This window comes from Leptopilina heterotoma, unplaced genomic scaffold (assembly GCF_015476425.1).
Source record: "Leptopilina heterotoma isolate Lh14 unplaced genomic scaffold, ASM1547642v1 Lhet_217, whole genome shotgun sequence".
NCBI lineage: Eukaryota > Metazoa > Arthropoda > Insecta > Hymenoptera > Figitidae > Leptopilina > Leptopilina heterotoma.
The window spans coordinates 1,025,401-1,040,042 of NW_025110934.1; the positions used below are offsets into that span (position 1 = coordinate 1,025,401).

General features: G+C 30.0%; 1 protein-coding gene across 1 annotated transcript; it reads left to right on the forward strand.

The window, feature by feature from the left end:
- Positions 1-5,264: 5,264 nt before the first annotated feature.
- LOC122501858 lies at positions 5,265-14,428 on the forward strand. Its single transcript, XM_043611621.1, has 4 exons — positions 5,265-5,921; positions 6,002-8,623; positions 13,216-14,040; positions 14,156-14,428. Exons 1-4 carry the CDS (start codon positions 5,265-5,267, stop codon positions 14,426-14,428), a joined length of 4,377 nt encoding a protein of 1,458 aa, XP_043467556.1.
- The last annotated feature ends 214 nt before the right edge of the window (positions 14,429-14,642 follow it).

Here is a 14,642-nt window from a genome sequence, read left to right on the forward strand (position 1 = left end):
CACATAGGTTTTATCTAAATCACTTTAATGATATTTGACCCAATATTTGCTGCTTCATTTTGTTATTTATGCTTTCGTAATTAACAGTGTTTGGCATAACATTATAAAATAATGATGTTGCAAATGCTATTGCATATACTCCGCATTCAACACTACCCATTGGTTGTTGATCAACAGTAACAAAAAATACTGGTGGCTTAAAACGATATAATCTACTTAAATAATTCAACTGATCTTCATTCAGACATTTTTCATTAAGACTATCAAAAATATAAATTCTTACTCCATTATAATACGTACAAATCCAATGACCCCTCTTATTATGACCACTAAATAGTATTTGAATATGTTTTTTGCCTACTCTAATAGGTCTAATATGTTCAAGCAGATCTTCATTTACAAATAAAGTACTTTGCATTCTAAACACAGAATTTGATTCTCTTTCCAAAATTTTTCCAAATTCATAAATATGATTATCACTTAACATATCTTTATTATTAAGTATTTCTCTATATTCTGTAGCACTTAAATTAACATGACCTTCTATTCTCGACATTTTTTAATCAATATTTTCTTCTTAATCTATTTTTAATTCCAATTTGTGGGTTTTGATAATAATAATTACGTTTTCCCAATTTATATTTTCTACATCACAATTTCATCAATTCTTACAAAATCATTGTCTCCTATATCACTAATACAAACCAACCAATATTTAACTCATAAAACAATATTCAAGATTTGAACTAATAAAGTGTATTTACTCCATTTCAAATAAGCCACATTCCAATTTTATCCAATATTTAATTATTTAACCAACATATCAATATTTAACCAATCAAATCATATTTAACCCATAAAACAATGTTTTTTAATTCAACAACCAATATTCTATTTAATTCATTTTTAATATGTCAAATTCCAATTTTATTCAATATACATATCCAATAAGCCCTAAATTCAATTTTATCCAATATATATTCTATTTAATATATTTCAAATTCGTCAAATTTCAAATGCATCCAATTTATATATCCAATAAGCCTAAATTCAATATTATCCAATATATTCTATTTAATCTATTTCAAATTCGTCAAATTCCAGTTTTATCCAATATATTCCCTTATTCCATTTTTAATACGTCCAATTCCAATTTCATTCAATATATTTCTCTTTAATCCATTTTAAATACATCAAATTCCAATTTCATCCAATATATATATATATATTTCTCTTTAATCCACTTTAAATTTTAAATACTTTAAATTCCAATTTCATCCAATATCCAAATTTCAATTTTATCCAATATTTCTTTTCTTATCTTTTATTTCATCCAATATCCAAATTTCAATTTTATCTAATATTTCTTTTCTTATCTTTTATTTCATCCAATATCCAAATTTCAATTTTATCCAATATTTCTTTTTTTATCTTTTATTTCATCCAATATCCAAATTTCAATTTTATCCAATATTTCTTTTTTTATCTTTTATTTCATCCAATATCCAAATTTCAATTTTATACAATATTTCTTTTCTTTTTTTTTAATAAAAAAAATCAAATGTTATTCAAAACAGAAAAAAATGTCAATTTCTTTATCCTTTAAATTCAAAATGAAGAAAAACTATATCAAATAATAATATAATATTTAAAAAAATATAACTATACCTCTCACGAAACACTTTAATTAACTCTCTACAAATTGTAGAGAAATTATACAAAAAAAAGAAAAGAAAATATCTAATGTTATCCAAAATAAAAAAAAGTATATCAAATAGTAATGTGATATATTCAAAAAATGAATATACCACTCACGAAGCACGATTGTTAACTCTCTACACTACATACAAGGAGTGATGACCAAGTTAGTCCCGTGAGGGAAAGAAGCCTTCCCCCACCATACGACACACCAAGTCAAAACTGAGTCCCGAGAAACCCTCACAGCGGGGATCGCTCGGACCCTTAAACCCTCATTAAGGAAAACTGTTAATGACTTTTTCTATAAAAATACAAATTTTTTAAAAAGTAACATTTTTTATTTTTCATTAACATATTTAAATTCCTTACTTTCTTACGATTCTATACATATGTTGTTTACCAAAAAATGTTAAAATTAAAAAAATTTATTATTTTTCCAGATACATACACGGAGAGAAAAATCAAGCGTTTTTAGTATGGACAGTTAACCTTATTTAGTAAAAGAATGCACATGCGCAATAGGCGTAAAATTTCTGCTGTATTTGTATCAATTTCTACGTTATCAGCATAAAAGTTCTACCTTTAAACGCATGGGACGTCAGTACACTACGATTGCAAGAGATCCATGCTATTTTAGTATATGTTTCATGCAACTGAGGTATAAGGACACGCCTCTTAAGCAGGGCGTTCATACAAAATTACCATAGGAAGTCTCCATACTAAAAACGCTTGATTTTTCTCTCCGTGTAGAATGAAGTTAACTCTACCAAAAACCATACCTATTATTAACTAAAATAATCTTCGAATTCATTCAGTCTGTCCAGAGCGTGTACATTCCGTCCGCAATGAGAGAGAAAGATTGATAGAGAGAAAGAGAGGGAAGTATCGCCTGCCCTTTTAGTTTAGAGTAGGAGCGAAGGAGAGGTGAATAGTTAAGAAAGTAACGCCTACTTTTCTGTTTAGAAAGAGGTATCATGTTTTCTCCCTTTTCTGTGTCAGACAGAAAGAGTGCAACAAGAATTGGTAGGGGAAGGAAAAGTGGGGAATTTCACTTTTAAGCGAAAATACTAAAAGGGGGTCTTAATTGTTTATTGGCTGATTATTTTTCTCTTCTCATCTCAGACAGAAGGAGTGAATAAGAGGAAGATAGAGAACGAGGTATGAAAAGTAACGGAAGTACGAGTAAGGGTTTCAATTTCAAAGAGTATCTTTATTAAAAAATCTTTAAAATTTTCTACTTTACAGTTGAATTTGATTTTCTATTAATAATAATTGTGAAAATTTGAACTCAGTGAAATATTTTGTTAGAGTAAATAAATTTATTTTGGTTAATGTTTTGGGATAATTTTTGATTTAATTTTTTTCAATTATATTAGTTAAGATATTATTGCACTTTTTATATATTTATTTGTACTTATGTGCTCATGATTTACATGAGTTTTTTGCTTTATTAGATGTGCTTTATTATATGACTTATGCGAAATCATGTGACTTATGCGAAATTATGCGACTTATTATGCGTATTATTATATGATTTATATGGGAAGAAAATGCGATTTATGTGACTTGTATTATTTATGCAAACTATGTGTTTTATGAGATTTTTGAGAAATTTGATGACTATTTATTATTAATTAATTAAATATATAATAAATAGAAAAAATAAAATAAATTTAAATGTAAAGAAATGTTCATATAAAAAATAAAATAAACTATAAAAAATTATTTATATTTATTCATTATTTTAATTTATTTAGTTATAAGATAGAAGCTTTAAGTTTAAGTCTGTTTTCAAAAAATAAGTTTTTGAAAAATATTAAATTATTAGTTCATTTTGTTAAAAAATCATGTCTAACAGAGAAGAAAAAGTTTATTTAAGTGATAAAGATAATAGAATTCTACATACTGAAGGAAAAATGTTAAATGACAATCATATTACTGAATTTGAAAAGTTGTTGAGAAGAGAATCAAATTTATCATTTAACATGCAAAGTACTTTATATTTAATTACGCCTGAATTCATTATTCCGATTGATAAAAATCAGAAGCACATTAAAATACTTTTTAGTGGTGCTTGCAAATCTGGTCACTGGATTTGTACTTATTATGATGGATTAAGGCTATATATTTATAATAGTCTTAATAAGGAATGCCTAAATGAAGATCAAAAAAAATATTTACTTAGATTATATCCTTTCAAACCGCCGGTAGTTTTTTCAACTGTTAATCTACAACCGAATGGAATTGACTGTGGCATATACGCAATAGCGTTTGCAACATCTTTATATTACAATGAATTGCCAAATACTGTTAATTATATTCATAGTGAAATGAGACGACATCTAATTTTTATGTTTGAAAATAATCGTTTAATTTCATTTCCTTCCGTGGAATTGACAAACGTTATTAGACCTTTTTTTGTTGAGTATGATTGGAAACGTCTTTTAACGGATGGAGCTACAAAACTCATAGAAATACCAAACTCGTCTTCCATTTGTGAAACTAGTATCAGTATTAGGAATAATAATGTGAATAGCGGTATATCTACAGAATATTCAGAGGAGAAGCTTAATGGAAACGAAAACTATGAGAAAAAGAGACATCGCGCAATAAAAGATAATGAGAGGAAAAGGAAGGTAAAGCTCGAAGAAACAGATGAACAGAAATTAATCAGACTAGAAAATGATAGACTGAGAAAACGTAATTGCCAAAAGGCTAGAAATATAGATGAAAAGAAAGTAATGACGCAAAACAATTTAAATAGTAAAAAAATTAAATTATCTCTAAAAATAGAAAATGAAACCAAAGGTCAACAAAATTTAAGTGATAAGGATTGTAAAATTTTAAATAATGAAGGAAAAAAGTTAAATGACAATCATATTACTGAATTTGAAAAATTGTTGAGAAGAGAATCTAAATTAGCTTCCGACAATAATGTTAATAGAGGTATATCTTCAGAATATTCAGAGGAGAAGCTTAATGAAAATGAAAAAAATGAGAAAAAGAGATTTTATGCAATAACAGACAAGGAGAGAAAAAGGAAGGCAAGGCTTGAAGAAACAGATGAACAGAAAAAAATCAGACTAGAGAATGATAGATTGAGAAAACGTAATTACAGAAAATTGTTAAATGTAGATGAAAAGAATGTAATGAAGCAAAAGAATTTAAATTATAAAAGAAAACAATTATCTTTAGAAACGGACGATGACAAAAAAAATCGACAAAAAAATAATTTAACATGTAAAATGAATAAAAAAAATGGAAAAATGATGGAAACTTTAGGAGTTGGAATTATGTTGTCTGAAGAGTTTGATGAACATAAAGTTACACAAAATTATTTAGGTGTAATGAATGTCAAATGTATGTTTTGTGACGCGTTACATTTTTTGTGTGAAAGGCCACAGGATAAAAAATTTAGTAGTTGTTGTCATAAAGGAAAAGTAAAGTTGTATGATTTAAAACCTTATCCTTTGTATTTGAAAAATTTATTATTTGATAATAACTTTAAAAGTAAGAATTATAAGGAAAATATTCGATCTTATAATAGTTCGTGTGCATTTGCTAGCATGGGAGCTAAATTAGACGTTCCAAAGGGATATGGTCCTTATGTATTTCGTATACATGGACAAGTGTATCATGATACATACTCTCTTCATCCTGATGATGGAGATAATCGAAAATATGGTCAATTGTATATTCTTGATACTGATGAAGCGGTGATGGAACGATTGAATAATGAATGTAATAAAAAATGTTTACAATTACTAATGACTGAAATAGATATTTTACTTAGAGATATTAATATTTATGCAAAGTCATTTAAAATGATGAAAGAATTGGAATTGGAAGAAGAAGCAAGGGCAAAATTAATGAATGAGTGTCCGAGAAGCATTCAAATGTGGTTTAAACGTGATCCAAAATTTTCTCAAAGCAAATATAATGTTCCGTCTTGCAATGAAGTAGCAGTTATATTTGTTAGCGAAGATGGTGAGCCTCCAATTGAACGTGATATATGTATACATCCAAGGGGTTCTAAAAGTATTCCAATTAGTAGTCTTAGCACACATGCCGATCCCATGACATATCCTTTAATGTTTCCGTCAGGTGATCCAGGATGGACTGTAAATATGAAACATACTGATGGTGTTCGTAATATTACTCCTTTACAATTTATATGTATCGCTTGTCTTATAGAGGAACATTTAATCCATGTTTACAAATGGGTAAATTAACTCAACAATTTATTGTTGATAGTTGGTCAAAAGTAGAAGGTGAGCGTTTAAAATATATTCGTTTTGAACAGAAAAAACTTCGAGCTGAAATGTACTGTGGATTAATGGATTATATGAATAATAAAGCAACACAAGAAAATATTCGACCAGGGAAAATGATTATTTTACCTTCTACATTTACTGGAGGACCACGCGCTTATCAACAATGTTTTATGGACGCTATGCGATTAGTTCAAGAATTTGGAAAACCAGATTTATTTATTACAATGACATGTAATCCAAAATGGCCTGAGATTATGGAAAATTTATTGGATTCGGAAACTGCATCTGACCGACCAGATATTGTTGCCCGAGTTTTTCAAAAGAAAGTAAAAGAATTAATGTGTGAATTAAAAGATAAACAAATTTTTGGTCCAGTCATTGCTTATGTATATGTAATAGAATTTCAAAAGCGTGGATTGCCTCATGTACATTCAATAATTTTTTTAGATAAAAAGTTTGCTATTCGTGATGCAGAAACTGTAGATAAAATAATATGTGCAGAAATTCCTGATGAGAAAAAGAATCCAGAACTTTATAAAATTGTGAAGCAGTTTCAAGTTCATGGACCTTGTGGAAAGCAAAATGTACATTCTCCTTGTATGAATCCTGAAACAAAATTATGCACGAAAAATTATCCTAAACCATTTTCTCCAAAAACAAATTATGAATCAAAAAATTATCCGGAGTATAGACGGAGAAATGATGGCAAAAAAATTATTTTTTATAATAGAGACGGGTCAATTAAATGCACTGCTGACAATTCGATGATTGTATCATATAATCCGTATTTAAGTAAAAAATTTGCATGTCATATTAACTTAGTAGCATGTGGTAGTACAGGTGGTATTAAATATTTATTTAAATATTGTTATAAGGGACATGATTATGCAATAGTTGGTTATAAAGATGATAATCAAGTAATGCATTATGATGAAATTCAAAATTATTTAAATACACGGTATGTGTGTCCACCAGAAGCAATGCATAGACTTTATGAATTCAATATGCACGAGCAATCACATGCAACATATAGATTAGCTGTACATTTGCCTAATCAACAATCAATATGTTTTCAAGAAGGAATGGAACAAACTGCAATTGAGAAATTTAAAAATACAATGTTGACAGCATGGTTTCAGTTAAATAGACAAGATCCTGAAGCACGCAAATATTTGTACTCTGAAATACCACATAAGTATGTTTTTGTTGAGTCATCTAAAACTTGGAAAAAACGAGAACGAATTACAAAACCTATAATTTGCCGAATGTATTTTGTAAGTCCAAAAGACATTGAAAGATATTTTTTGAGAATTTTACTACTTTATGTACGTGGTGCTAAATCGTTTGAAGATGTGAGAACATATGAAGGTATTATATATAATACTTATACAGAAGCAGCACGTGCAAGAAATTTGATGGTAGACGATAACGAGTGGGATAATTGTTTGACTGAAGCCGTGAGTATGAAATTTCCTAAAGAACTATGTCGTTTATTTGCATATATATGTGTGTTTGGTTTACCCGTGAATGCTGTTGATTTATGGAATAAGTTTAAAGAACACATGATTTTTGATAATAATTTACCTGTGGAAATATCGCTTCAAAAATCATTACTTTTAATTAATGAAGTATTTAATTTTCATGGATTTACATTACATCAATTTGGTTTACCAAACATCGATCTAAAAATTCTTGAAGATTATAGTTCTGTTGATAAGGAAGATAATGCGTTAACATTACAATTGCTAAAAGAAGAAGCTAATAATCTTATTGAAAGTTTGAATGATGAACAACGGCAAGTTTTTAATGATGTTATGATGGCCGTACATAATGATGAATATGATAGTAGATATTTTTTTCTTGATGGGCCTGGAGGAAGTGGTAAAAGCTATTTACACAATACTATTATTACTACAGTCGAAAGTGAGGAAATAGTAGTTTTATCAGTTGCTTGGACTGGTATAGCGGCTAATCTTCTAAAAGGAGGACGAACGTCACATTCTATGTTTAAATTCCCTATACCAATCAATGAAGATTCAACATGTAATATAAGTGGAATGTCGAAACATGCTGAACTTTTAAGGAGTGCAAAAATTATTATTTGGGATGAAATTTCAATGGCCCCAAAATATGCTTTACAAGCAATGGAATCCATGTTAAGAGATATTACAAAATGTAATAAACCGTTTGGAGGTAAAGTTATTTTGCTTTCAGGTGATTTTAGGCAAACTTTGCCAATTGTTCCGCATGGTAGTCGCACTCATATTGTTGAGGTTTGTGTAAAAAATAGTAAATTGTGGAAATACTTTGAAACTAGATCTTTAAATGTTAACGTTAGATTACATGATAATCAAGTAGAGTTTTCAAATTGGTTATTGAATGTTGGTGATGGCAAACCTCAAAGTACGTTTGAAAAAGAAAATGATGTATTAGAAATTCCACAAGATTTGATATCGAATGGAAATTTAATTGATGAAATATATGGATCATCGATAAATCCAAATGATGTGAATGTTTATTCTTCTTGTATTCTTTCATTGACTAATTCAGAAGTATTAGACATGAATGATCGTATTTTGTCAAAACTAGAAGGAGAAGAAGTAATTTATTACAGTGTTGATTCACATATAGCTGATGATGATGAAAAAAATGTAAATAATATTGTTCCAGTAGAATTTTTAAATAGTTTAACACCAGATGGTATGCCTCCCCATAAATTATCATTGAAGATAGGGTGTGTAATTATGCTTTTAAGAAATATGAATTTGGTTCAAGGATTATGTAATGGGACTCGATTAGTTGTAAAATCTTTATTGAAATACGTTATTGCTGCAGAAATAATTACTGGAAAATCGAAAGGTGAAATAGTTTTTATTCCTCGTATTGATTTATCTCCTTCAGAAGATACATTTCCTTTTAAAATGGTAAGAAGACAATTTCCAATCAGACTTGCTTATGCAATGACTATCAATAAATCTCAAGGACAGTCTTTTGATAAAGTAGGAATATTTCTACCCATTTCTGCATTTGGTCATGGTCAAATTTATGTTGGTTGTTCTAGAGTCAAATCTAAAGAAAATTTAAAAATTTATGTCCTAGATAATGCTGTATTCAAGAACTTAAAATATCCACAAAAATTATACATTAAAAATATTGTTTTTCATGAAATACTTTAATAATATGATTCAGTCATAATATTACATTATTATGTTATTTATTTTACATTGAGAAAGAAGGAAAAAAGTTAAATTTTAGCATTGTTTTATTTTCGTTATTCCGATTGATAAAAATTGCCATTATCGTTTTCCAAGAATGAGGTTAAGATTATACATTGAGAACTTCTGTGTGTGAAACTCGTGAGACTGTACGTGTACAAAAGTTTTTATGATACTCGTATTCAAAATCGTTTCAACAGTACAGTCGTCGGATACAAACTTTTGAGAGTGACCAGTCGCGAGACAAATATCTTAATAATTAGTCTAAAAGATATTCTGTTCAATAATAAAAATTCGTTTAAATGAAAATTATAGTAAATAAAATTTCACAAAAAGAAATTTCAGTTATACGAAACTTTAAACATATAAAATTTTGTATTACAAATATATTTATAATTATAAATTATAATAAAAAGTTTTTTTATTAATTAGAAAATAAAAAGAATTATATTAAATTAAAAAAATAATATAATATCTATAAAAACAGGAAAAAAACCTTCACAAAAATTCAAATTTTTTAATGTGTGTAGACATCCCACACTTGAATTTTATTTAAAAAAGTTTCTATTTGACGTAAAAACAATTAAGGATATTGAAACTAATATCCCTTTAATTAATTATTTTGTAATGCTCTAAAACAAAAAACTAAAAAAAATTCTTAATTATTAAAGGCTTTGCTATGGTCGATACCTTGGAAAAGAAAAAATAATTTTTTAGCAAAATGGCGACGATTTAAAAAAAATTGTGTTTTTTGATTCTGTTTTTAATCTTTTTTTTAATTTTTTAAAAATAGTAAAAAAAATATTTTTCAAAATCTAAGGTTGCGACCATAAAGAGATATACAAAGAACATTTCTGCAAAATTTGAAGTAAATCGTTTGAGTAGATTTTGAGTTATCGTGTCAACAAGAATTTCTTTCAATTCACACTTCACCAGTTCATAACTTTTAAAATTTTTGATTATTTTTTTTCCCAATTTTTTTTTTGAATTCTTTGAACATTATTATTTTTAGTGCTTTTTGTAAGGGTCATAAAAACATTAACAAATAGAGATTGAAAAATTTTACTATAATAATACTTTCTCATGACGAAGCAAAATTATTAAACTTTGAAAATTAAATTTTTTTTATTTATTTACGTGATCGTTTTAAGAAATACTGACCCATAATCTTTATTTCAAAATGCCTAAATCACAAAACGAAGTATTAGACGCGCGCTTTAGCGCGCGTTAGATTGCTAGTTAAATAAATATTTAACTTAATCTTTAAATTTTAACATTTTTTTGGTAAACAACATATGTATAAAATCGTGAGAAAGTAAGGAATTTAAATATGTTATTGAAAAATAAAAAATGTTACTATTTAAAAAATTTATATTTTATAGAAAAAGTCATTAGCAGTTTTCCTTAATGAGGGTTTGAGGGTTCAAGCGACCCCCGCTGTGAAGGTTGCTCGGGACTCAACTCCAAGTAGCCCTCGCAGACCCCCGCTGTGAAGGTTGCTCGGGACTCAATTCCAAGTAGCCCTCGCAGACCCCCGCTGTGAAGGTTGCTCGGGACTCAATTCCAAGTAGCCCTCGCAGCGGGGGGCGTTTTGCTCCCTCTAACATCGAACAGACATACTAAAAGCGAACAGACATACTAAAAGCGAACAGACATACTAAATGCGAACAGACAAAATATATATATGCAAACGGAATACGGACTTTAATATTGTTAATTTTTACTAATTCAAATTTAGAGAGTGATTTTCTTACTTAACATAACCTCACTTTTTCGAGTTTTTTAAGCTTGGAGGCCTCATAATTAAAGATTAATTATGTTTAAACTAAATGTTTTTTTAGAAATGCGTTGAGAAGGAAATTGTCGAAAGATATAGAAACTGATTTTATTTTGCAAAGAGGAAAAAAAAGTTATTGAAAAAATAGTAAAACTCTCCCTAGGTGTGCGACAAAAATAAATAACATTACAATTCTTTAGAATTTGACATTTTTGAGGACGCAATTATGTAAAATTTTTAATTGCAAAATTACAGAAATTCTTTTAAGAAATTTAATTATTTTTAAACAATTACAGTGCAATATTTTTAAAAAACCAATTTTTAGAAATGTTTAAATAGGGGAAAGTGGGGCTATAACCAGCCATGTTTCAATATCTCCGAAATGTCGAAATTGGCAAAAGTGCTATTTAAAAATTTGTTTAAAATTCGTCAAAAGAATTCGATTTTTTCTAGAAACTGTAAAAAAATTCTTTTCAAGAATTCAATTATTTTCATAAATAGCAAAATTCTTTAGATTTACTAAATTCTCTTGAATATTATTTTAAAAAATCGAAAAAATTCTTTGTTTAATTCAATTATTTTCTAAATTTTTAATTAACAATATTAAAAAAAGCATTATTTTCAAAAAATTTAAAGAAACTATTAGTCAAAAAAATGTAGTTATTCATAAAAAGTCTAATAAAAAATGAGGAAGCCATTTGTGGATTTATTTTTGTTCGAAATAAAATAAATTTAAATTTGATGAGAAAATGAAACCGGGAATTTTGTTGAACGAAAATAGTAGACTCCGTGCAAAACTAACCACTTTGTCTTCTCATTACCTGGTAATATTTTGTTTTATACATTTTTTCCTTTAAAGGTTATCATTTGCAAGAAAATCTAAACACAATTTATAATCAGTAAGTATTAATAATGGCGGTAAAATTATTCCCTAATATCTTATTCACGGTCGTTTTTCATTAACGATTTTAGTTTTTAACGCTGTTTTTAAATGGGAATGTGAAAACTGAAAATCTAAATATTACCATTTGTTCAGAAAACTAGCTTTTAGTAGCATTAGGCTAAAAAAAAGTAGCAAATAGTAGCTTTTAATAGAAGAGTGCGTAGCCTGAAAAGTATTTATCAAATTTCAATTATTTAAAATTTTCTAAATTGTACATTTAATTAAAACAATTATCTCTCAAAAATTATTTTAAAATATTTTTAAAAAAATAATCTTAAGAATTTGTTACAATTTTTGGAAAATATTATTTATTTATTTAGTAAACGGGACTATGCCCTTTCGTATAAAGTACTTTTAATACTAATTTGATTGCACTAAGCAAAATTTCTAAATATTTCCAAAAATGAATACCTTATTAATTTTTAAAAAATAAAAAATTATTATAAAAAATTGAATTTTTGTTTTTAAATAATTGATTTAGAGATTAAATTTAGTTAAAGCTTGTAGAAAATAATTGAATTTTGGATGGAGAAAGTATTAATTTATTAATTTAGAGAAAGTATTAATTTATTAATTTAGAGAAAGTATTCAGAAGGTTTTAAATTGAAATTTTTAAAGTTTTATTTCCTGTAAGAAAACAAAAAAAGTACATATTTAGATATTTATGTATAAAATTATTCAAGTTTAATAATGAATTGAATAATAATAATAATAATAATAATAATAATAATAATAATAATAATAATAATAATAATAATAATAATAATAATAATAATAATAATAATAATAATAATAATAATAATAATAATAATAATAATCCGTGCCCGGTTGGAACTTTTGTTCTAATTGGAACTTTTGTTCTACCCGGGGCGCATTAGAACCTGTTCTTTTGCGCGGGGTTGCTGGTCCTCTATCGGACGCGTGCCAGGTGGCGGATAGGTTAGCTTCCTAGAAATAGGTGGTATCGAGGAAATCAAATACTCGACGCGGACCAAAACCAGCAAACAAGAAACATCCATCATGAGCGATTGTAAAAACGAGGAAGAGTACCTGCGGGGTAATGCTACGGCTAAATCCCTCACTGGTTCCGATCGTCAAGCGCTTTCGAGCGTGAGGGCGGTGGCCAGTGGCCCAAGGATGCAGGAGGGCAACAACGCGTTGGTAGTGCCACAGATCATCGTGGACAGGTCGGAGAGACGAGGGAGTACGAGCAGCGTGACGAGTCAAGCCAGCTGCATTTCTGTCTTCAGTAATGCCTCGGCAAAGGACATTGCAAGTTGCAACCAAGATCGAGATGAATGCGTTAAGCTGCGGGAGGAAGAGGCAGCGAGCATTCTAGAAATGGAGGAGGAGGTCAGCAAGATGCTGAAGTCCTGTGAAGTCCAGAAGAATGTCAATAGGACAATCAAGGATGGACTCAAAAGCTTAACATCGCTCATAAGGGACGTAAAGGAGAAGCACGCAGCAGCTGCGAAAAAGGACGAGAGTTTCTACCAGGGTTTGACCTGGTCTGAAGAAGCTAGACAAGATCGCAGAGCTAGACGAGATCGCTGTAACGCAATCGTGTTGAGAAACGTCGTCTTGGATGCTCAGAAGCGGAAGAGAAGTGATCCTGAGCCTGCGAAGGATCCAAAAAGGAAAAAGGAGAAGAAACCAAAAAAGACTGGAGGCAAGGGGAACAAAACGGTTCCAAAGCCAGACCAGGTCAAGAAGGGAAGAGCCACAGTGATCGTTAAAGTGGCCGAAGGAAAGACTTTCGCTGAAGTGCTGGCGAAGGTTCGAAGGGAGGCTGACCTGGAGGCCAGCCAGACAAGGATTGTGGAAGCTTTACCCACTAAAAAGGGAGACCTTCTCATTAAAATTGGAGGGTCTTCAAACAAGAAGCTGTTCACCGAGGAGGTGACAAAGGTGATCGGCGATTTGGGTAAGGTGCAGATGGCGGATCGGCGAACTACGCTGGAAATCTGCGACATGGATGCCCTTACTGAGAAGAAAGATTTTGAGGATGCCCTGGAGAAAGTTTCCACAGTTCCAGCTGGAAGCAGAAAGGTGACGGTCCTTGGGCCAAATAAGCGAGGAGTGAAACTCGCTGTTGTGGTCACCAGCCATGAAGATGCTGATAAGCTGGAGAAGGTGGGTCACGTAAAGATTGGATTCGTGTCCTGCAGGATCAGAAGTAGAGTGATGGTCAAAAGGTGCCATAGGTGTCTTGACTATGGTCATATAGGTCGAGACTGCAATGCAGTAGATAGGTCGGCTGCGTGCTTTAAGTGCGGAGAAGCCGGCCATAAGGCAGCAGACTGTAAGAAGAGCCCATGCTGCTTCTTATGCAAGGCGAAGTTCGGCGAAAAGGAGAACATCCAACATGTCGCCGGATCAGGGAGTTGCAAGGTCTTCAGAACTGCCCTCGAGGAAGCAAAGAAGACTTTGTCAAGGACAAGGAGAAAATAAGGCCAGAACAAGAGCGGCACGGGAGAGTTGCGCCAGCGACTACATGGAACCATTCATCTACGAAGTCTGAAGCCACTAGGTAGTTCCGTAGGTGGATAGAAGGTTCGAAACCCAGGGGAAACAAGAAGAGGTTTTAGTCGGTAGGGTGACTGCCGTAAAAAGCAGGTATGTGAGGTTTCTTTTTTTTCCTTGCATTTTGTACGAGTCCGACATACCCCAGGTAAGTGGGATCTTCTTGGGGATGCGTAAATGCATTTCCTCTTCTCCCCCGTGAATAAAAAAAA